We start from the raw sequence: 25,916 nt of genomic DNA on the forward strand, positions 1-25,916 counted from the left end.
CAAGGAAGCAGGTGTATCTATTCTTGGAAAATGAAAAAAGAATGCTTTTCAGGAATTGACAACACTATTGTTCGCACAAGATATTTGTCCAGATTGTGTCCATAATGATTTCTAGCTGTTCTGTAGAATTTATGTTGTGTGCTGACTTCTTCACAGCTCAGAGAAACATGCCAAAGCAACCTGAGTGATGATTGAATATGACACTGGAATTTAGAAAATATTACAGTAGATACTCAGGAGAATGTGATTAGTTATCATGTGATTCTTCCAGTAATGCACTCACCCCAGGCACCTCTGCTGAAGTTTGATTGACATATTTCCTTGTCTACATAATCTTCTAAATCACCACAGCCTCTGGCTCTCAGAACTGAAGGCTTTGACACCACTGAGCCAATACATAGATTTCAGTTGTGCTCCCCAAATTCTTATGATGTGTCGGTATTAAATCTCCAACACTGATATTATTCATGTGTAAAGTAGGATTTTGAATCATAATATTTCACTGCTAGGTTTTTATGAGTTTTTAACAAAGCCCAAAGAGAGTCACATAACAACTGACACCAAACATTGTCCATGTTATTTTGTGTGCCTAAATTAAAGCAAAGGGTGCTTTGGAAAGTTTTGTGAAAATTATATATTTATGCATTGCATCCATCTATACAGGTCTTTATTAATTGTAGAGTAATGAAAAGTTCTTACTGGTTAGGAGAAATCATTAAAAGCAAGCTGTAGATGTTGGCAGTGTGTCTCAGTAGAAAATGCACTTTCTATGCAGGCATGAGTGCCATAGTTTAAAATCACCAGAACCTATGTGAAAGCCAGGTGGGTGTGGCTGCATGCTAATAACTTCAGTGCAGGCAGAAGGTAGAGACAGAGAATACCAGGAGCAAGATGTGTAGCCAGACTAACTGAAATGGTGAGTTTGGAGCTTCCTGACACATCCTGGCTCAACTTATAAGGTAGGGAGCAATGGAAGACACTTAGTGTCTGCCTCAGGTCTCCACATGCAGATATATATCTGCATACATTCAGTGTGTGTGTGCTGATGCATGTGTGAGTTTTACTTAATACCCTTAATAAGAGTATGTGTTCCAAATTATTTAAATGGTTTCCCTATTGTTGGACATGATATTAATTTGTCATATAGTTAGCATTATATGTGAAATATGATGATGAAGGTCTAAGATTTTCAAGGTTCAGTCTTGGTATTATGGACCAGACTTTGAAAGTAAATGTGTTAATATACTGGACACGTGAGCCAAGTTATAGATATTGATGTAAAACTATGACAAGAGTTCTGTGTGGTAATGTACAAATATGTCTCAGCTCTTGAGATTCTGAGGCAAAGGTGTAAGTTTGAAGCTAGACTGGATACATCGTGATATCTTGTCTCAAAAAGAAAAGAAAAACTTTTAATGAATGAATAATAAATATTGTACAAAAGAGTAGACAGAGCTTAAAATAGCCAACAAGGTTTAATCATGTCATAGTAGTCCCCTGCCATGTTAATAGTTGGGTTCTTTTGCTACTCTTGAAAGAACAAAGGAAGAATTCCTAAATTTCTAGAATCTGAAGAGAGGACCTCCATGGATTAGAGTGTGACAGGAAAGGAGACACTAATCGCCCAGAGCACTTGTAGGTGCATCATTCCAGGAGCTTCACTAAGGCACTTTGATTTATCACTTAGTGTCCTCAGTTGGCAGCAGGCTTCTTGAGTTGCATTTATTATTATTTTGATGATATAAATAGTATGTCCTCCTTGCTACATTGGTAGTAAATCTAGGACATGGGTCTCATTACTTCCCCCCATACCTTCAGCATTACTCAGAACTCTATATACTGAACATTTAAAAGCAGATCTTTTTTCTCTTCTTTGTTTTCTAGACATGACATTATTTCTGTTGTTGTTCCTGGCTGCTGTATTGACCCCATCCCTTCTTCGAGAAGACAATGAGGTAGGGGTAAGTTTTAATTTCTTATCGGTACAATTTCGGTAACTATGAAGGCTAGGAAGCCATCAGATTACTTTTCCACAATGTAAAAGGCTAGATTGTGAAGTACATCACTTTGATCCTCAGCAATACACACACACACACACACACACACACACACACACACACCCAAGTTGGTTAAGTACATCTACCATGTAAACAATAAGTATGTACATGAGGCAAATATTTATTAGTCAAAATATCTTCTTATGCTTAGACAATCACAGATGAGTCTCAGTCATCTAATGATGGAATATATAGTACCAGCAAAATACCCTCTCCTTAGTTAGAAAGCTACTAAGCATTAGAAGCATTGGGGATTGCTGTAGCCTTCGTTCTCATCTTTGGCTTCTCCATTGAAGACTACTAGAATTCCTCAAGAGTAGGGAGTGTCAACAAGTAGTTAAACCTGTTTTGGAATGTAAATTATATGTCTTTTGTTACCATAATCATGTTAGTAATCTGGAGACTATTATCTATGCATTCTTTCAAGTTGTGTGTATCCCCAGTTCCTTTCCTAAAATGATTGTATTATATGGCACTTTTGAACTAGTCTCCTTCCCTTCATCCTTTACCCTCTCTTCTCTCTTTGGTCTATTGATACTTCTTTCTAAATTTTCAAGATTCAAGTAGCAGAGAGATTCAAGCCATGTTTTATGAATGAAGGTTTCTCTGAGAGTTACCATGGAGAACTGATTCATTTCTCGGTGTCATTGTTGTTATTCTTGGTTTTACTTTGCGGTGTTGTAATTATTAGGGCACATTTCTATACAAAATAAACCATTTAACATTTTATTATTACATTTCAGTGTTTCTAATATGTTTTTTTTTAAATCTACAACTTCATGTTAAGAAAATATAAGCACACTCTTGTTTTATGGAATTTTTATTGACCATGGAAGGTAGGATAATAAGCAGAAAATAATAATTGCTTTCTCAGAAGCCATACATTTTTTTCTTTAGAAACAAAAGATCTTAGGTAGAGTTTTCAGGTTAAATTGAAACATCTGAGTGTGAGAGTTTAGAGACATGGCTTGGTGGATAATAGCATTTACTGCTCTTGAAGAAGACCATTTGTTTCCCAGCATCCACCTCAGGAGGCTTACATCCACATGTAACTCACACTCCAGGAAATCTGATACTCTCTTAAGGCTTCCAATGGCACTGCACTCATCAACACAAACCCATATTGAACTCAAACACATACACTTAATTTAAAAAATATTTTAGAAAATGATGCTATTCCCTTAATAAACAAACATCTGTGGATATTGCTACTTTGCATTAAAATAAAATATGAGGATTTTTAAGCAATGACTTTAACATGTACATCCTTTCTGCTTTAGAAATCAATAGCTATGAGAGATATCTTGGCACAAGGCTTTCATCATGCCTTCAAAACATAAAACATTAAGGAGAGATGGACAAGTCGCAGCCACTGGCAATGCAGTGTGATTAGATCCATAGGTGCAATATCTGCAGAGACTTGAGGGAAGTAAGACTGCAGGAAAGAGAAACAACTGAGCCCACCACTGAGATAAAATGTATGTGAGGGTCAGTCCATTAATAGTTATGCTGTAACATGTATATGAATCTTAAAGGTACTTATTAATAAAATCAAACCTGAGGCCAGTTATTGAGGTGAATGCTGGTAGATCAGAGACACAGAACAAGCCACAGTTTCCTCACCTTGCTAGTTTCTTAGGTGATCCTCTTTCCTCAGGCTGGAAGCTTGTGAGTCTTCCTCCACGTGAATCTCAGCTGAACTGTGCTGCTCCAAAGCCTGAATGCTAAACCAGCCAAATGCAGAACCAGGCAAATGTTTAACTAACTCTGGTGCCTAGTTTTCACGTCTTTTATATCTTCTACTTTCTGCATCTGGGATTAAAGGCTGGGTTTCTGGGATTAAAGGCTTGGGTCACCATGTTTAGCTGTTTCTAAAGTGGCCTTGAACACACAGAGATCCACCTGGATCTGCCTCCCAAGTGCTGGGATTAAAGGCGTGCACCACCACCGCCCAACTTCTGCTATGGCTTACTCTTCCCATTTTCTAGCCACCATTTGTGGCTCTGAATCTAGTGGCTGTCTGTTCTCTGACCCCAGATAAGTTTATTACCTGCACAATATTTTTGGGAACACAATACCACAGTAGCATCTTGACTACACTATAAGACAGCCTATTTTCGGGTATGTTTGTATCGCCAAGTGGCTCTTATGTCTCTGCCAACTCACATAACATCACTCCATCCCCCTGTCGCACACATATGCAAAAAGCAAAATTAAACATCAGCATCTGAGTTAACTTAGCAGGCTTATTGCAGTCCAGTGAAATGTAAAGTCAGTAATGCTCAACTATTTTCAAGAACACATTGTCTCCAAATTGACTTGGATGTTCTATTAGATAAACCTGTCTTTGGAGTGATCACAAAACCCTGTTACATATAAAACTCTCTAATGCGTACATGTATTAGCTAAGGGCCTACACATTATCTCACAAGATTTCAAACTCCTGGTCAGATGCCTATTGCCTCTTAAGGTCTATAGTAAATTTAAATCATATGTCCTCATCCTTAGCACTTCCTTTCTACAGCCTAACTGATTGTGAATGACTTAAGGTTCTATACTGCACATGGCTATCATTATAGATTTCACTTAAATCAAAATTGACATTTGTAGCCTCAGAAGAGTTTTTACTTTGACATGCCATAAATTCATTCTATTCTCAAAATTTTTATTTAAAGTGTTTCTAATGAAAGGCATAGATTTTCTTAAATGTATTATCAAGGCTTAATGACTAACATTGTCCTGACACTTTAAAAATGACTTTCATTAACTTTAGACAACTTATTCAACTCTTTATGCAATCTTAACATACACTAACATGACTTTAATTTTATTTCCATTCAGAATATGAATTTTGAGGATTTGACAACCATTAGAGTGTCAGTCCAAGAAGAGATTGTAAACAAGCACAACCAACTGAGAAGAATGGTTTCTCCACCTGGTAGTGACTTACTAAAGATGGTGAGGGCTCAGAACAGGACAGTGCAACTGGAGAGCTGTGTTTGGATCCTGAGGATAGCTTCTGGCTTCTGCTGTGTGCTCTAAGAGGGTCCGCCTCTATTCTAGCTTCTCTTTAAAAAAGTATTCATTGTTTTGTTTATGTGCATGTGCGTGGGTGTGTTCCATTATATCGCATGCACGTAGAGATCAGAGTTGGTTCTTAATTTCTATGTCTTTAGCTTTGCAGTGATCAGAGGAGAATTTATTAAATTTCATTTATAACAGTGACTCATGTGATTATGGAGCTATATCAATTATGGGGACTGAACAAAAATCAAATATTTTGAGTTTGGTCTCCAGTGAAATGCCACTATGTTATTTTGGCTCACTCTTCTCTCTCCTAATCAGGGTTGGAACATTTCTCCTTTAAGGTCCAGTGACCTTTCATTTAAATAATCTACTCCAGAACCAACATCCTGGTGTCTCTTAAGTTCATTTAATGAGAGAAAAAAATGAAACTAGGATTTATGAGGCAACTTCTTACAGCTGTAAAAACAGTCTTAGTACTTCAACATGGTTAGTGATAATCACTCTACAGCAATTACTCTGCCTTTAAGGGTTCCTATTGTGATTTCAGTAATTCATTAGATCATTAAAAGTTTTAGTATTTTTGTGGCCTTGGGAAGACAGACTACTTGTATTGATTTGGTAGAGAAGAGGCCATACACAAGTTGGAGTAACTTTGGACATAGGTTATGACACTAGTGAGAAGATCATGAGGAAGGTAAAGGGACTCTAGAAGGCATGGGAAGTGGAAGGAAAGAGAACATGTGTGACATCAAATGGAGGCTGTGGGTGAGAGGGCATGCATGGGAGGATGGACAGGATCAGGAAGATGGGGGGAGGAAAATATGCAAAAATAAACTTATTTATAAATGCCACCATGAATACTGATAATATACATGCTAACATAAAAATTTAGACATATACTATATTATATATTGATTATTATGAAAATCAGAAAGCACCTATAGAAATTTCACAAAGATCACGTGACACTGAGGTTGAGTTATTCCATGCCTATTTTTTTTTCCCTTTTCCTTTTAGCAATGGAACAATAATGCCCGAGTGAATGCGCAGAGATGGGCAAACCAATGCACTTACATACACAGTCCTCCAGAAGCCAGGACCACCAGTATGTAAACTCAATGTCACTTACCAATGAATGGAGAGTGAGCGACACAGGAAAGCCCATCTTCTCATATTGTGCTAACAAAACATTGTAAATAAACACATATTCTGATGCTTCCTTTTTTAAAAGTTGAATGTCTCTGGGGCAGAGATGGCTCTGAAAGGCTCCACTTTGTGCTTATTGGATGGTTTATATTTTATACATAATGTCTTTCCTGACGCCAGCTTTGTGCCTTACAGTCAGATTTACAAGTGAAGCAAGGTATGGATCGTCTCTTTCTCTGCTTTGGAGATTAGAAACTGATGTCTTGATGAAAATAATTACCAATTAAGGCCTTACAAAGGAAATTTGAAATTAGAATCTTTTTTATTAAATCCTATTATGGTTTTATTTATATGTATGTGTGTCTCTGTGTATTTATGCATGTGTGCATGTATGTAACAATGCTTCCAGAGGGCAGAAGAAGGCACCAGACCCACTGGAAGTTACAGATTACAGGTGGTTGTTACAGTGTTGTTGCCACAGGTGGTGTTAAACTACACTGCATGGACATTAGGAGTTGGATTTAAGTCTGCTGAAATAGCAAGGTATATTCCTACATGCTCAGCCATTTCTCCAGCACTCTGAAATTAGAATTTCTGTCCTTAACCCAGTATCATAATGATGTGGTTTGTTGTGTTTCCAAGCTATATTTTTAATTATAAAAAATATATTTAATTTGATCAACTAGTTCTTCATTTTTCTCAAGAAATACCAAATATCTTGGCATTTACCTTTACAACTTGTTTATTATTTTTGATGGGGAGGAGACAGGTCTCACTGTATAGCCCAGGTATCTTCAAATTTCTGATATTCCAACCTCAGCTTCCTAAGTACTGAGATTTTGTGTGTATGCTACCAATGTGTGTGCACACAGCTCTTCCTTCATTTTAGGGTGCTGATCTTATGAGTGCCTGAAAGGACATATTATGTTAAATTAAAAATAAACTATGAAACAACATTTACATTTTATACATAAGTATAAAAATGATAACAAATTTAATAAATGGGCCATGAGATAAAATATTTCTTGAAATATTAAAAATGATCAACTTTGGCCCAATTTGACCTTAATAAATTAATAACTTTTTTTAAAGGTTTTACTTCTTATACATTTCTAATTGAATAACATAATGAATAAAAGTTAATTTAAAAGGCCACAATATTCAGTTAAAGTTTAAAGTAATTTTTTAATTACAGAGCTTGATAAAAAAAAAAAAACAACTAAATTTTTGGGGAGGGTTAAAAGATGCTTTTGTCCCATTCTCTGAAGAAAATCTGGCCCTTGAAGTTTTAATTTTCTAGTTAAGACATGGCTGTAACGTGAATTGCTAAATGGTCATATTAATAAAAAACCCAGAGCCAGGTATTGGGGTGAAAGCTGAAAGATCAGACAGCAATCCAGCTATGTCTTATCTCTAGGAAATCCTCAGCCAAAGAGAGAACTATTTCCTTTACACTCATGCCTATATACGTTTTTTGCCCTGACATCTTACATCTTCTCTCCACCCAGCTACATCACTTCCTCTTCCCACCATGTTCTGTCACTTCCTGTCTGTCTGTTTAGACCTCCAGACTTCTATGGCCAACCAGTGCCGGGTTTAAAGGCATATGCCACCATGCCGGGTTCTGTTCTCAGTATGGCCTTGAACTCACAGAGATCAGGATGAATCTCTCTTTCCTGAATGCTAGGATTAAAGGCATGGGCTACCTCTTCCTAGACTCTATGTTTAACATAGTGTCTAGCTTTTTCCCCTGATCCACAGATAAGCTTTATTTATTAGAACACAAATAAAATATCACCACACATGACCTATAAACTTTGAAAATATAATCCCTTCTGTTTTGTTTGCTTTGTACTTGTAGTTTTTAAAGAATGACTGTAAGGAAGGCTCACATGGAACAATAATCCTAAATATGGAAAATTGTTATAGAAAATCTCTAGCTCCTCCTGAGAGACATGAATGCAGTTTGTCTTGGTATTCTTTATGACTGAAAATCCATATTTTGTACACATGAGGCACAGGCATGCACACATGTGCACACACACACATACACATGTGCTCCCAGGTGTGGAGAATTTAATGCATGGATGAATTAGTTCAAGGAGAGAAGCTACTGAATAAAAGACTTCTCTATCTACTTAGTGTTCATGGTGTTTAGCTCACACATGTTCTATACCTATGTCTCCTGTTCAGCTAAAGGTCCATCAGGTCTGAATCATGTTTCTTATGCAATATTCAAAAGAAACTGTGAGCAATGTCTTCAAAAAGCAGGGATTTTGTGTGCATGTTCGTGTGTGTTTGTGTTCTGCTTATTTCTTTATTGCTGTCTTTGTGAGTTGTCTGTCTTTTTCCTTAGACGTAATATGTGGTGAAAATATCTTCCTGGCAAGTTACCCAGCATCATGGTCTCGTGCAATCCAAAGCTGGTATGATGAAGCCAAAGATTTCAAGTTTGGTTATGGCCCATATCCACCTAATGCATTAGTTGGACATTATACTCAGGTAAGAAAAAGTACTGTTTCTGTAATGCTAGGCAAGGAAATATTTTTAATTACTTGACTGATTTAAATAAAGAATTTTGGTGCAAAGACTTTTTATTTTCTTTTTGAGACATGGTCACACTATGTAGCTCAGAATGGCTTTGAACTTGCTGTCATCCTATCACATTCTCCAAATTTCAGGGAGTATAGAGAGAATGCACACCAACTGTACACCTTGGGGATGATCTTGAGTTGTTGGTTGTACATTGATATTGACACTCATTGGCTATTTGAGCTTCCATCTTTCCATTGATTATCTAATCTTTGTAAGGCAACCTACTTGATTTTTTTTTCTAACCATAATTTCTTGACTCAAGTCCCCAAACAAGGGTAATGGCCTATATTCTAAGGCACCTTCATAGACTCTAAGCGGGCTGTACATCATTTCCGTATGGCTCCTGAGTGGAAAGGGAAAAGGTATCTCCTGGACTTTTAGTACAAAAAACACTGACAGCTGGCTTCCTGTTGGATCTAAAGGCCCAGTCCTTGGGCCCATTCATTTAAAATACAATGACTCTTTTAGCAAGAATCATAAGATTGTGGCTCCAAACTGTCCACTGTCAAAGAAGGCCTTCCAAACCTAGGATGTAGGTGATGTGGGGATCCTGCTTGGCTGGGTAGAGAAGAGATCCACATGTCATACAGGCATGGGGCAATTCTAAATCACTGGCCTGATCAGACCCTGTGGTCTGAGAGACTTGAGCTGAAACACAGTTTCAGGAGGGAACCAGGCTATCCAAGGCCAGAGCTTCACACAGAAGCACCTACCACATACAACTTCTAGGAAATAAGCTTTCCATCAGGCTGAACCAGCAATGCTTGCAGGCACTCATGATCCCTGCCCACCTAGAAAAAAAAAAAAAAGATACTCATGATCACAGCTGAGTATCAAACTGAACAGTCTCTTCTCTGCTGGGAGAAAGTTCTGGTTCATCTTCCACAGCCAAGGCTCTATGGACATAGGACACTTGTTTTCGCAAAAGCATTTCAGAGCAGTTACCAGAATCATTGTGGTCAGTTTGATGTCTGACCAGGAATTGACCTGATGGTTACCCTCTAGCTGTTTATGGTCACATGCCTGTAACATTGGAAGCAGTGTCTACATCACACCAGGTTTCTCCTGGTGTCCATAGATACTTTGATGCCTTTCATTTTGACATGAAGCTCATTGACCTCAGCCAAGCCTTCTGTATCCTCATCATCTTGGAAACTGTCTAAAATGATGAAGAAAAAACTTCTAAGAGATGGGGCTGAAGCTACTCTCAGCCTCTATAACTCTAATGAGTGCTTCATGAAAGTTTGCCAGACTAGCTGACCAACAGCAGCCTCTTAGGAAATGTTCTAACATCTGTATTTTGAATCAATCACATATCTATGTCTATAAGGCATATAGAAACAAAGTATACTAGCAGTGCTGTTAATTTTTATTTGTTTTTGTGCATTATTTTCCTCTCTGACCTGTGCCTTGTCTTCGTTTCTGGGCTTATAGGTTGTTTGGAATTCATCTAACCAAGTTGCTTGTGGAGTTGCTAAGTGCGCTGGGGAATTATTGCAATTCATATATGTTTGTCACTATTGTCCTCCGTAAGTATCTGCTTCAAAGTTCATTTTCAGCAATGTCAAATGCAATTTGACATTTTAGAATTATCATTGTATAAAAACAAATTAAAGATATAATTAATACATAGAGAGGAAAATAAAAACTTCTAAATATTCCCTAGAGTTGAAACTTATGTAATTAATTCTTTGAAATGTCCATCTCATCCATTCCAAATCACCCTCAGAAGCATTTACCTTATCTCTAAAAATTTCTCTTCCCTCCTCCATTGCTGTTTTCTGGACTAATGGTGACCTCATGAGGACCTAAGTATAAGGATTGTGAATTCATATTGTCAGTTCATGCTATGTTTGTAAGCTACAAAGCAAACTTTTAATAGTAGACCAGGAGTGAACATGAATGAATGACACAGGTTAGTGATTGTGGTGATTCTAATTAATTAATCCTACCCCTGATTATATAGGTTGCTGTATCTATTTTTTAAAATTTGATTGTTGAGATGCAGTAGTGTTTCACACCTTTAATCCTAGGACTTAAGAGGAAGAGTCAGGCAATCTCTGTGACTTTGAAGGCAGCCAGGACAACACAGAGAACCTCTGTCTCAAAAATCCAAAAAAAGTTTGTTGGTTTTTTTTTGTGTGTGTGTGAATATCATATAGGAGTACTGTATTTCCATCATTTCCACACTTCCCTCTACTCAAAACCTTCCTATTGCATACTCCCTTGCAAATTCATGATCTCAGCTTTGTTATTGTACATGCACAAAGCCACACATTGACAAAACATAGATGCAGATGTAATTAAAATATTTTTAAATACAAATAAAGTTAACATATTATGAATATATATTCATTTTTTCATGGAAATTTTTAATAGCTCAAACACAGCATAGAAGGGAAGTGAATTTCTGGCTTTAAAATCAAGATCTAGAAGATGAGTTTTTCAGAATTTTTAGTAAATTCTAAGGAGAAAGATTTATGATTTTAGCTTTCTTAACTATTTGAAATGTATTAAGGACCTTTCAAAGAGCCTTTAAAGTTCAAGACTTAGTAAATTCTTACAGGTATAACTTAGCAACAACACAGGGCTATAAGATGACTCAGTGGTGTAGAATTTTTGCTGTTCTTGCAAAGGATCCAAGTTTGATTCCCAATAACCACATCAAGTAGGTATAACTATTTTTAACTTTAGGACTAAGGACCATTCCTGGCCTTTGTGGGTGCATGGGTGTTCACATGCATAAATACAGCAACAAAAATTAAGTTTGGAAAAATAATAACCAAGCTAGTCATTTTTATGATTTTTCAGAAAGATAAAACTAATGGTTGTTTTTTCCCTTGGCAGCTTATATAGCATCTTCTAATACTATGAGAGCTAATCTGCAGGAAGGAGGCTTCCAGGTCAATTCCATCTCAATTTCTCCAACTACTGTATCTGAAGTTGGTGATGTTTTTAACAATAGGCTCTTATCTTTGAGTTCAGGGAGGCAACCAAGGGTGATAACAAAAGACTATAACGCCCTGGATAAGGAGCTATGGGTAATCTATGGTTGTTGAGAAAGGATCAGTTTTCTTTTGGGAGGAGACTCCTGATAGATTATCTAGTCCCAGATGGTCAACCCTAAACATTTGTGGAGACCAAAGTCATCAAATTTCTTGCAACTGGAGTTACAGACAGTTTCAAGCCACCCGAAGTGGATGCTGGGAACCAAACCCAAGTCTTCTAAAAGAGGAATATTTACTCTTAAGTGCTGAGACATCTCTCCAGCTCTATTATCCTTTTAATACAAGAAACTTATACAACAAGAGGCTGAGGGTCTTTAATTCAAGTCTTTTAAATGATTCATGTCTAATATTTGTGGGTTGAATAGTAGAATCCTCAAATAATTTTCAAGCATGTTTCTGTTGACATTCAATAATACAAAGAAGGAAGCCACTGGACTCCATCCAGCTGCCTGGTCCAGTAGGAATCTGGAGCCTGGCACCTGGAAGTATCAGATGAGCATGAAGAGGAGCAAGTGACAGATCTTGTACAACACTTTATGACTTTTTCATTCTTAACATTGCTCATACACCTAGAGCTGTGTTCTGCGTAGAGAGGAGAGGTTCTGCTGCAACACCTTGGGCATTGCACACACACCCCTGCCACCCTTAGTGCAATGGAGAATCTGACTTTTCTAATTTCCAGTGATGATCAGTGAAGTGACGCTCCTACTGAGGTACAGGCTTGGCAATTTCAGAGTACTGCACCCTTCAGATAGTTTGTATAAAGAGTTTTTCTCATTAATATTCTCATTTTGATAAGCATAGAAGTCTCAAACCCACATGCTACCTTCAAAAATCTCCAAACATTCCTAAACATTAGGTCTTTCACAATTATACACTTAAATACCTAATACTCAGTACATCATCAATGGGACATACTCCATATTACTGAAATCACAGCATTTATCTGTATGTAACTTACTCTATAGGAAATATCTGTTATACCTAAGCAGCATTCCTTTCTTTGTTATTTTTCAGGCTTATCCACAAATGCAGAGAGTGTTTAAACATTAAAACTTTTCTAAATTTTAGACTTTTATTTACTCTGTTTAAGTTGCTCAGGTTCTGAGATGATAGTTGAGGGAAAGAGTGAATGGATTAATTATACCATTATTTCACATCTATATCTGAATACTCTTAGGAAATATTAGGATTTGTATGGCATAGCTAAAGCTTTTAATATGTATGTATATTCATATATATATATATATATATATATATATATATATGGAAACATATATGAGAAAAATATATATGAAAATATATATTGGTGAAATGAACATTAGAGTGTACAGAGAAAAATGAAAAGTATTTGATTTTCCATTTCAATTTCAGTGGTAATATTGTAAGAAGGCAATACATCCCCTACACAATAGGACAACCATGTGCCCTTTGTGCTGATCACTGTGACGATGGACTATGCAGTAAGTTTTATTAACATACAGATATAATAATATAAAATGTCAATATGTTTTAAGATTTAATAGCAGTCTTATTTTCAAAAGACAAAAATGTACTTAACATCATTTTTGGAATTACAGATTTCTCTTTGTTTAGGATGTATGTACTTTTGACATTGAAAAACCTGATATTCCATGTTGTCTATGGTAACATCTAAAATCAGTGCATACTTGTAACTATATTAGTATTATTGCTATTGGAGTCTACAGAAATATTCCTGTGGATATAATTCACTAAAATTTAAAGTGAATTTTCTTATCCTTAAAGATAGTAGGATCTTAAGATTGTCATCTTAAGAAGAGAAAGCAATACAAATATAAGTGGTTGAGATAATAGTACACAGATCAGCCCAGAGAACTAAGAACTATACTACAATTCTTTGCCCACCAAGAAGCTTAGCACAGTAAATTCTCAAGCTCCTCCAAGGCATCATTTGAATTTTTTATTATATTTCTTTTTATTTCTGAATGGGTATTTGTGTCTCTCTGTATATGTACAGGCACATGCATGTTTGAAATGGCTTCTGTGTGTGATTATGTGTTGAGGTTAGAGGAAAACTGGTGTGAATTGGTTCTCTCCTTCCATAATAAAGTTGTGACATATTGACCTCAAGTGGCTGAGTGGCAAGTATCCATCTCACTGGCCCTAGATTGCTATTTGAATGTCCTGCCATTTTGTCATCAGTTACACAATTGTCTGTTTTTGTTTTTGTTTTTTTAACAATTTTCTGTGCATTTTTAGAGTCTAAATCAAATCTATACACATTGTGAGTTCTTTAAAAATGTTAGTATTTCATCACAGGAAGGGACTAAAATGAATGTCATAGTATCATGTTTTTAAACAAAGAATTAACAAAGTTTAAATACAAAGAATAAATATAATCTCAACATTCTGAGGGCAGAGGAAGGAGCATCAGGAGTTCAAATCCAGTTTGAAATGTTGATCAAACTCCAGGTTAGCCCAGACTACATAGAGGAACTGTAACAGCAATCAAGTATTTATAAAAATGGAAAATACTATCAAAATTAATATGGAAAATTCTGGTGGCAATTCACTGGGATTTTTGTGCGCTCTCAAATTCTTTATTGTGTGTTTGTATAGACAAAGTTCAAAGTACTAATGATATTAAGATTATAAACTAAAAACATCAGAGCCAAATATCCACAGCTCTGCTGAATGTGCTTTTAAAGGAGTCTGTCCTAGCAGCAAGAAACAACAAATTGTAAGACTTTAAACAGAAATAGATAAAAAAAAATCTTTATTTTTATTTTTGTAGTTTTTAAATTTACTTATTTGTGGTTTAGGCTGTTTTCATTTTTGAAACAGGGTCTCACTACTTAACCAAAGCTAACCCAGATTCACTATATAGTCTAGTCTGATCCCAATTGTCTGGATATTCCTGTAATCATCTCTCAGGAGTTACAGAAATTGTATCCTCCAAAGAGCTCTTAGAAAAAGGATAGTGAAAGAGCCAGCTAGGAGATATAGATACAGAACTAGTTATTTTGAGTTACTACTGTGAAAATTATGAAAATGGCTTGCAGAGAGAAGAGGTAGAATAATAATTATTTTTGGTTAACTGCTTATTCAGTGATGATGAATAAATGCATGGACATGGAGAGGTGTAAAGGGCAAAAAGTCCTTGTGCACACCGATAAGCTCCAGGGAAGTCAGGAAAGTTAAACACATAGCTTATCTCTTCAGTGGAATGAGATGCATATCTGCTCTTTCTGGAATGTCAGGAATTACATGGCTTTACATTCTGGTGATCCTTTGCTGTCTGATAAGACAGGATCCACTGTATCTCCCAGAATTTGTTTCACTTATCCTAGACTCTTTATCTGTAAATCTTCAGCATTGATTTCAGGTCATAAACCCATTTTTATGAGTGATGTCACTTGTGCTTTACAACAGCCTAAGTGACTTCTGTCACTGAGGGCCTGGCCAACCCTGACAGACACCTGCAGGGGTTACGTTTACTTCAATCATCTTCCTAGACCTAAATCCTGGGCACTATCTCTGAGTCAACAGTACCCATTCTTACGAAGGAAACCAGATGTACTTTGTAAAGAATCTCCATGTAAACATGTCTTCAATTACTGTGTGCTTGGGACTGAGTTAATTGTTATCAGAAAACTTTTTTTTTTCCAAAAGTGTCCTGGACTTAAACATGGCTAATGTAAATGGTCTGGGCCAGACCCTAGAAGTCCTGGCTCAGCACTGTTACCATAAAATCAGGCTAAATTTCACTCTTACGTCTTGATGGATCATGTATTTTTTCCTCCTGCTGGCTAAAGCCTAGAGAACTACCACACAAAGTGAAAGAGGACTAGCCATATGACTGTAGTGGTGCTTCTCTGGAGGTGGAATTAGCAGAGGTATGTGATTGTATGGCCTAGACTCTACCCTAGGCAACACAATTAACTCTGTCTCAATAAACAATAACTAAAGTACAGAGGAATAAACAAGTTATTTTGAATGATTTTGTAAATACGAGTTTCCAATTCTCTGAGACTGGGTGAGCAGAATGGAGGTCCATGAGCTGTCGATATACATCAAAGACATGACAAAGCCTGTAGGGTCATGAATTTCAAATGAGTTTTCTTGAGCTCGTGGTCACTGCTTTACACTTGAATATAAATATTCAATAATCAGAAGAGAATTCTCCACTACCTACTTTTCCAAATCTCTATTTTCACAATATTAGCTCCCTTGGTATGAAGAACATAATCAAAATCTAAGGCAATCATGGAGAACAGAATATTCTGGAATAATTAAATGGTCAGTATTTTCACATAAAGAGGCTGACTGTTAGGCACAGTAGCTATAGAACATACTAATAAAATTTGATTTGCTGAGAATATAATTTAAATATTAGCCATATACAAGTTTAGAAAGTATTTGCATAATGACTGATATTTTAAATAGTGAGGTTTTTAAAAAATATTTATCTTTATTTTATGTTTATAAATGTTGATAAGCATGTATTATTTATGCACATACATTTGAACCCAGTATCCATGGAGGACAGGAGAGAGCATTGGGTCCTATGGAACTGAAGTTACTGGTGGTCTTTAGCCATGATGTGGATTCTGAAAATCAAAACCAAGTTCTCTGCAAGAAGAGCAAAGACTCTTAAGCACTGAGCCATCTTTCTAGCCTCTAGATAGTTTAGTTCCTCAAAGAACAAGCCTTTTATGAGTGAAGAAATTCATTAAGTCATCTCAAAAAAATCTTATAAAGCTCTAATTTAAAGGACATCCATTCATTTGCTCAATCCCCTTCTCCCAATTCAAATGTTTTATTATGTCACAATTACCAGAGGAAAATAATAACAAAGTAATGAATATCTTTGTTTCTTTTTTTAGCAAATATGAATACTTGAATATTCAGTAAATGTGAATACAAAGATAAGTTTTCTAACTGTGCAGAATTGAAGGCTTCACTAACCTGTGACTATCCAATGGTTAAACAAGAGTGTAAAGCTTCATGCAACTTTGAAGGCAAAATTCATTAAATTTCTAGTACAAATGAACAGGGCCATGTGAAGAAAGAGCACGTCCTCTACTTAGGCTTGTCATATTATACCACACATTTATGGAGTAGAGTCAAGACCAAGATTATACACTGTCTTTATGTCTAAGGTCACTGAAACTCCATCCTGAAAATAAGAATTGTGTTCCCAGAGCACAATGCAGTAAAGGAACAGCATATACTTCCACTGTAACTGTCAGTCATCTTTCCTAGCTCTACCTAGCCAACTGTAAAAACAAACCCCCATTAGCTTTCTTTGATTTCTTCCCTCCATTTGCTCTTCTTCACATGTGCCAGAATTAGTGGTTCAAATTCTAAACTTCAATTTACATTTTAATTGTTGGGTTTTTCAAGCGCCTTATAAAAATGTAACTTAATGAACAGAATTTGCATGTCCAAGTGATTAATTGACTTTGATTGTTTTAAATAAATTTTTAAATAAATCTTACTATTTGCATATTAATCCTCCCCTTGTATTTGTTTGAATTTCTGATTTGGAGTTTGTTTATTCCAGTATGGTATTACAATATTTATGATATAGTTTGCTTAATTTTTATTTACATTAGGGTTCTTAGCCTTCACAGGACTTTATACTAATCAGTACACACTTAGATTAATAAGTAATAGTGGAGCCCAGTTTGATGCATACCATATCCAACCTTCAGATCTACCCCAGATCTTATATCTGCTATGCCCACACAGACTGGTAAGTCTAGAGGACCCTAGATCACCTGTATAATACCAACTTTAAGACATCATGTTTGTAGGAATAACTCTGAGTCACCCTAGAATCTTACAGCAGACATACAATCAATGAAAGAAATCCACATTCCCTGCTCTCATTGCTAAAACACAATATGTACAGCCCAACAGTGTGATCGTATCCCACCAAAATACACGACATTTATAGAAACATTTCACATTGAGAATGATCCTCAGGGCACAAAATCTTTAAAACATCACAAAATTTTGTCAAGGAATTTCAAGAGTTTAAAGAAGACATGAACATACATGTCAAAAACACATAAATAAAACAGTGCTTGAATGATATCATATATATAATCTCCATATGATGAAGACAATTCAGAATTTGAAAACTATATTCGGGAAGAGAAAGAAATATTTAAGGGAACTCAGCTGAAATGAAGATGGGATTGAAAGATAACCAAAGATCAGGGGAAGGACAAATGAATGGATGAAGTAGATGATAGAATATAAGGACTTAAAGAAAAGTCAAAAGAACTGGGCCATGCAAGCAAAGACTGTAAAACATAAGTAAGCACATACAGGAAAGCAGTGTGCAAAACTGTGGTGTTCCATGGAAGCACTAAATCTTGGGCTTTTAGACATAGAAGGAGGAGAATATTTTATTCTCCTTCAGCTATTCTGATGGTTTCACTGGGAACAATAGTCTAGGTTGGCATTCATGGTCTTTTAGAATGTGAAATACATTGCTCTAGGTTCTTCTGCTTTTTTAGTTTCCATTCAGAAATCAGCTGTTAATATGATGGGCTTTTTTTTTTTATATTGACCTGTGGATATATTTTGAAGCTCTTGGGATCTTCACATTGTTCTATTTATTTAGTGTTTTAAATATATTATTTTATGAGTGTCTCTTTTCCAGTCTTGCTTTTTTGTAGTTCTGTGTGCCTCCCAGTCTGTCTGAGTATGTCTGTCCTCAATTTGGGGAAAGGTTTCTATGATCTTGTTAGAAATATGGTCTAGGCCATTGAACTGAATCATTCTTCCTTCCCTCACCCTCCACCTGACCAAGTACCTCCTCTGTGCTGTACACTCGCTTGATCTCAATTAATAAATAAATGAAATCCCTTCAGAACAGGCTCTTTTTTTATAGATTACCTTATACTTGAGACATAGGAAACTTCATACTGAATGTATATTTAGGTTACTCTGATGAAGATATAAATCTCCTGATATTCTGAAACTTGAGTCACCCCCTATTGTGTCTATATTTTAAATAAGTCTTTTAGTAAAACATCAACAGTTGGTTAATAATAATGATAATAAAAAGTTATATAAAAACTTTTTATAATATACTACTGGAAATAAAGACATGGATTAATACAAACCTAATAATTAGAGGTGAAATCATTACCCCACTTTCTCCAATAAAAAGTCATGTAGAAAATAAAAGGAAACAACAGAATTAAATGGCATCAAATATCAAGCATACCTAAAGGATTTCTGTAGACTATTTCACTAAACACAAAATATGCACATTTTATTTAGTTTCTCTACAAGGGACAACACCTTGGGACACAAAACAAATTTTAACACATTTAATCAAACTGAAATAACTTCATGTATTTTATAACACATGCATTACAAGCTTAAATTCAACAGCAAGCAATGCTCTAGTAAATACATAAACTCATGGATATTAAGTAACACAATATTGTGTTTTTCCTAATGATATTCTGCTGCACTCATAGATTGATGCCAATGATTATCAGAGAGGATTCATACAGCAACTGACAGAAACAGATGCAGACTAACAGCCAACATTAGGCTGAGATCAGAGAAATTTGTGGAAGAAGGGATGGAAGGGTTGTAGTACCCAGAGGGGTCAAGGACACCATAAGAAAACTCACAAGCAGCATTAAACTGGGCTCATAGGTGCTCACAGAGACTGAACTGCCAACCCTTATAAGCCCTCTGCACCTATGTTACAGTTGTGTAGTTTGGTCTTCTTGTGGGACTCGTAACATTGAGATCAGTGCCTGCCTCTGACTCTTTTGCCCGCTTTTCTGATCATTTCGCCTCCTATCAGATCTCCTCATCCAGCCTTAACACAAAGGTAGGTGTCTAGACTTACTGCAACTTGATATGCCATGTTTCATTGACATCTGTAAGAAATCTGCCCTTTTCTTGAGAGAAATAGAGGAGTAGTGGATATTGAGGTAGAAGGGAGGGGGGCAAGGACTGGGAGGATACGAAGAAGAAGAAACCATGGCCAGGATGTAAAAATTAATAATAAAAGAACTGGGAACAGAAACTTCACTAACAAACTTCATCTACAAAGCTGATATTACATAAAGCAGAAAATAGGTAAAGAAACAACATCAAGAGGAGGAGGAAGAGAAAGAGAAACAGAAGAGTGAGAGAGAATGCAAAAGAAAAGGAGAATATTAATGATATTGATGATTATGATAATTCTGGCCAATATCTCTAATAAACATACAGGGAAATAACCTCAATAAATACTTGTTAACTGCATATGGTCATATTAAAAAAAAATCACCCACCTGGGTCAAGTTGGCTTGATATAGGAGATTCACAGGCAGTTCAATACATAAACCAATAAACACAATAAATCATATAAATGACAAAAAAAATCATATAATCTGCTCACTAGATGCAGAAAATGCTTTCACAAAAATTGCCATTATTGTGAGATAAACCTTTTGTATATTGTGATGATATGTTGCTCTCATTCTTAATAAAAACTGATTGGCCAAAGGCTCAGCAGGATATACGGGGAAGAAAATATACTGGGGAGAAAAACAGTGGGATCTGAAGAGTCGTGAGGTGTTTTGATGAAATGCACAGTGAGAAGAATGGGAAGAATGTGTATGAGGTAAATGAGCCTCAGGGCAGCACATAGATTAATAAAAATAGGTAAATTTAAGTTATAAGAGCTGCTAATAATAAGCCTAAGCTATCAATTGAGCATTTACAATTAATAAGTCTCTATGTGGTTATTTGGCAACTGGCTGGTGAAACAGAAAAGTTTGCCTACATATGGCACCCAAAGTGGGGCACCTATGTCCACATAAGATCTGAAAAAAACCTTTTAAAAAAAGCCCTAAACACGCAAAAATAGAGCCAAACATGGCTTCCTTGCCTCATGTCTCTCATGCCAACTGCAGTACCGAGACATCCCTCCCAGCTGCTGCCTTCTGGCTTGAGCTGCCAGTGTGAGTGCTGCCAGAGGGAGCTCCACCAGAACACTATGAACTAAAATGCATGGTGAATTCAAGTTTTGCTCATGCAGACAGAAAAGATTACAGATACACAGTAAGGAAATATCCACACAGGGGGAAAAAAAAACTCTAAGTGGTTTACAGTGTGTTTAAAAATGTACATAGGCTTGAGTAAGAAAAGAGAAATGGTATAGACAGTAATAAAAATAGTTTAAAGATAATAAAGTCTTTAAAGAAAGAATAAAGTAAAATGAAGGAAAAAGCCATGCAAAGATAGAAAACAAAAAGGGAGTCTGGATCTTATATGCTTTTGTGTTGTCTTTAAAATTTTTTTGGCTACTGATAAAGAAGCAATAGCTACTAAGAAACATTTGATTATGAAAGGTGCCAGATTAAACCAACCTATATATTTTAAAAATATCTTGACTTCAAAATGGAAGTCAAAAATGTTGCTTTTGGAAAGAGGTTATGCTTTTATTTCCACAAGAAATGAGAGGCTGTGGATTCATTCCAGGTTGCTATGAATCAGGGTGGAAAGGGGCAGACCCCTCTGAAAATCCTCATTACATACATAAAGGAACAAACCTAGAAAAACTACACAATAGGTAACATATATTTTTCCTGCTCAAGTAAAAACAAAAAATCATCTTTGGCTAACTTATGTACAACACACAGTCTATACTGCATTAATATAGACATGTATGTTACCTTTAAAAGTTTATGTATTATCACAACAAGGGGACCAGACACCAATAAAAACAGATGGCACAGGTGATCCAGCATCTCAAAATGCCACTGTTACAGTCTTCTCAGAATTCTGCATTTCAAACAGCTTCAAGGCTACTTGCTGAGATGGTCCAACCCCAAAAATTACTCTAGTCAAGATTTAACAATTGTCCTGATTTTCTCAAGTCTTTCCCAAAGATATCATCACCCACAAATAACAGAAAGTAGTCTAAAAATTGATGTCCACATTCCCAAGAAATGGGATGGGTTATGGGTGGGTTTTGCTTATTCAGTGGATTATGCATGTTTGTCTTTTTTTTTTTTTTTTGAGACAGGGTTTCTCTGTGTAGCTTTGTGCCTTTCCTGGAACTCACTTGGTAGCCCAGGCTGGATTCAAACTCACAGAGATCTGCCTGGCTCTGCCTCCTGAGTGCTGGGATTAAAGGCATGCAGCACCACTGCCTGGCTAACATGATTGTTATTGTTTATGGGGGTTGGTTAAAAGTTGTAATTGGCTGTGGTCAGAGAAAATGCCAAACAAAATATTTAAATTCAAAGATCTCTTTCTAAATGAAAAAAAAAGGTGGTTATGATATAGGAATGATAGGAAAAATGGTAAATTATTGAATATACTTCAATCAAATATTATTCTCAAAATACTTTACATTGGTAAGTATTTTGGTTTATTGATAGAAATATAAAGTTATTTTTGATATACTATAATTTGCCATAATTAAAAATACAGGTGAGTAGTTAGTCATCTATAATAATCAAACATTTATTCCTATTAGAATTTTTTCAAGATTAAACAGATATATTTATATAGATGGTCTTCAAACACTTCAAAGATCTACAGAATATGGCATTCAGCATGTTTAATAACCTAAGGCTACTCCTGACAGTGAGATGTGCCTGCTCCAGACAGCACCAATTTACTTCCAGCGAGAATGATGGGCATCAAAGAACCTATATATGGATTTTACTTTCTTTATGGCAAAAACTACCCATTTGGGAAAAGAAAACTTGCCTCAATTGCTGACAGTATACATTTAAAACTGGAAAAGCAAGAGGTACAAAAGAGTGGCTGCCAAGCTTGGCCAAGACATAGTTAGGACAGTCCTTCAAAATTCCTTACACCCTGAAAATATCTGTCAGATTACTAGGCCTGTAGGACAAAGTTGGATGCCTTGATGTTACACAAGAACCTAGGATGTTTGTCCAGGCAGCCAATTATTTCTGTCATCTTCTAATTTTGGAAGTTGCTTTCTATGCACTTCCTGTTTACTCAGAAATATTATTATTTTCTTCTCAGGTCTTTGATGGGATTAAACACTAGATAGTTACAGTTACAGTTCTCCATAATCATGGTAGAAAGTAAATTAAGTATGGAACTCTGGACTCTTCAGAAGACAGCTGATGGATTATTCTCTCTATTTTGCCAAACACAAAAGGACTAGATATTGTAACTATAATTCTTAATTGATAACTGTTTTGTGGTATATAATTTACTCTTTTAAAGTAAAAACCTTCCTGTTTAATTAGACAAAACAGGAGAAGTGCTGTGGAATAATCCTTATGTAGACTGTGAAAATATGTTGCTCTCATTGTTAATAAAAAGCTGACTGGCCAATAGCTAGACAGCATTTTGGGGGCAGAGAGGATGCTGGGGAGAAGAACAGAGTCTGAGGATTCACAAGGAGATGCCATGAGACAGAGCAGGCAGGATGGGAAGTATGTACATGAAGTAAACAAGCCTCGGAACAGCACATAGATTAATAAAAATAGGTTATTTAAGTTATAAGAGCTAGCTAAAAAATGAGCCTAAGCTATCGATTGAGCATTTAATGGTATCTCTCTGTGGTTATTTGGGAACTGGCTGCCACAACAGAAAAGTCCACCTACACAACATGGCTTCATGATAAAAGTCCTAGACAAACTTGGATTGGAGGGAACATACCTCAACATAATAAAGATTGTATATGACAAATCCACAACCAATATTACCCTAAATGGAGAAAAATGCTGTTATTTGGTTACATTTGGAATAAGACAGGGTTGTCCACTATCCTCATATTTTACAACATAGTGCTTGAAGCTGTAGCTAGAATAATAAGACAAAAGAAAGAAACTGAAAGGATACAGATAGGAAAAGCGCTCAAATTATTACTATTTTTTGATATTATATTATACATAATATACAATAAATTCCAGCACAAAAAAATTAGAAACTACCAACATTTTAGAAAAGTAGGATGCACAGTTACCTTACAAATATTAGTAGCCATTCCATACAGCCTAACAAACATACTAAGAAAGAGATCATGGGAAGAGCGAACACCCTCATTCACAATATTCTCAAATTCTAGGAGAAAACTAAGAAAGTTGAAAGATCTTGACAATGAAAGCTTTACATCTCTAGAAGAGATGGGGTAAGACACTGGCATATGGAAAGATCACACACACACACACACACACACACACACACACACACACGTTCACTGATTTGCAGAATCAATTTTGTGAAACTGATCAACTTACTTAAAGTGATTTACAGATTCAAAGCAATCCTACATGATAGTCATCATAGAAACAGAAAAACAAAACTTCAAAAATACATGTGGAAACTCCAAAACCCCAGACAGAGCCCAAGAAATCCTGAACGAAAAGAGCAACATGGAGAGATATCATACTAGTTTCACCACTCAACCAACCTTATAATATGCTTTTGAAATTTTTTTTTTTTTTTTACTCATTTTCATTTTTGGTAGAAAGTTCCAACTCAAGAAGTATTTGATTTCTAAATTATACAAGGATGACACAAAGAAAGAAGGACAAAAGAAAAGTGACACCTCAGCAGAAATATTCGTTAAGGACAGAAGACACATCTTATGCTGCCTTGAATTGAAGAAAATCACTTTCAAATTTCATCATTTGCATTGCTGAGGATTTTATTAAGTAATATAAAGGGGGATTGGATTTGGGGAAGAGTTATGTAATTTTTTGGTAATCTTATGGTTGGTTGTGCTTTTGAATTTCTTAAGAACAGAGCAGATTTGAAAGATGATGTAGAAACAAGAACCAGAAGGAAAAGTATCTGACCCTCTTGCACTTTTTACTTTGAAAGCCTTAAGTTTCACTGTTTAGCATTCTAGGATGGCAGTTTGAGTCTGTAGCAGGCAAAACTTTCCAAATCAAGATAGACAGGATCAAGACCAATCACAGAGCTGGATTTCCTTTCAAAGCCTGTCACTGGCTGTTGTGCAGGAGACATAGAACTCAAAGAGTTTGGGTCAAGATTCACGAGTTAAAAATCTCCACCAAGCAGCAGTAAAGATCACGATGCTCTTTCTGGTAAGCTGACTGGATAATGTAGAGAGGTGAAGGGGAAGAGTCATCATGACAGTAGAATTTAAGGTTCCCATGAAGAACAACAATGCAGCTGGAGAGCTTCTCTCCAGGTGCCACCAAGCCCCCACGGTCCCACAACCCACGTATAAAATAATCACTCAGACACTTACATTACTTATAAACTGTATGGCCGTGGAAGGCCTCTTGTTATCTCCTTCTTCTATCTTAAATTAACCCACTTCTATTAATCTATACTTTGCCATATGGCTTGTGACTTACCGGTACCTTACATCTTGTTTGTCATGGCGGTGGCTGGCAGGACTCTCTGCCTCCGCCTCCCACTTTCCCCAATTCTCTTCTCTTTGTCCTGCCTATACTTCTGGCCTGGCTACTGACTAATCAGTGTTTTATTTATTACCCAATCAGAGCAGCATACCACACATAACATACAGAACATCCCACAGCACTTCCCCTTTTCTTCCTTCCTAAAAGGAAGGTTTTAACTTCCACATAGTAAAATTACAGATAACAAAACAATTATCAAGCAATAATTACAGTTATAATATCTAGTCTATTTATAATAACTAGTTTATTTGGCAAAATTAAAGAAGATAACCTATCTATTTTATACTTGTGAGTCTAAGGTTTTATATCCAGCTTATTTTTTATCATAACTAAGGAAAATTGTAACTATCTAGCTTTGACTACCTCAAAGACCTCAGAAGGATATAATATTACCTGAGAAATGGGAGAAGGCTACAAGCAACTTTCAGGAGTCTTGCAACAATAGACAGAGACAGCTGGCTGCCAGGACAGTCATCCAATGTTCTTTTATTTTCTAGTTTTCTTTTCCCAGATCTTTTTAATATAAACAAAGATAAACACATCTCAAGTCTGCCATCTGCCAGCATGTCTTGTTTCTACAAGATGCACACTAGACTCAAGACTACATAGCAAAAAGTATTTTCAGAGCATTTGGTCTGGAAAAATAGAAAAGGCAGATCTCAGGGGAGCCTGGGCACGGCCAACCA

At 36.1% G+C, this 25,916-nt stretch overlaps 1 protein-coding gene across 1 annotated transcript; it reads left to right on the plus strand.

The window, feature by feature from the left end:
• Nucleotides 1–1,886: 1,886 nt before the first annotated feature.
• On the plus strand, nt 1,887–16,850 carry LOC118569313 (cysteine-rich secretory protein 1-like). Its single transcript, XM_036167032.1, has 7 exons — nt 1,887–1,955; nt 4,899–5,015; nt 6,102–6,189; nt 8,587–8,732; nt 10,260–10,354; nt 13,208–13,300; nt 16,727–16,850. Exons 1-7 carry the CDS (start codon nt 1,887–1,889, stop codon nt 16,848–16,850), a joined length of 732 nt encoding a protein of 243 aa, XP_036022925.1.
• Nucleotides 16,851–25,916: the final 9,066 nt, after the last annotated feature.

Source organism: Onychomys torridus, chromosome 18 (assembly GCF_903995425.1).
Source record: "Onychomys torridus chromosome 18, mOncTor1.1, whole genome shotgun sequence".
NCBI classification, from domain to species: Eukaryota; Metazoa; Chordata; class Mammalia; order Rodentia; family Cricetidae; genus Onychomys; species Onychomys torridus.

Excerpts from the sequence above, each read along its gene's own strand:
- LOC118569313 (XM_036167032.1), top strand. The coding sequence starts at position 1,887 with ATGACATTATTTCTGTTGTTGTTCCTGGCTGCTGTATTGACCCCATCC. Across the intron at positions 10,355-13,207 it reads GTTTGTCACTATTGTCCTCC|TGGTAATATTGTAAGAAGGC; the intron begins GTAAGTATCTGC and ends TTTCAATTTCAG. Across the intron at positions 13,301-16,726 it reads GACGATGGACTATGCAGTAA|TAAATGTGAATACAAAGATA; the intron begins GTTTTATTAACA and ends TTGAATATTCAG.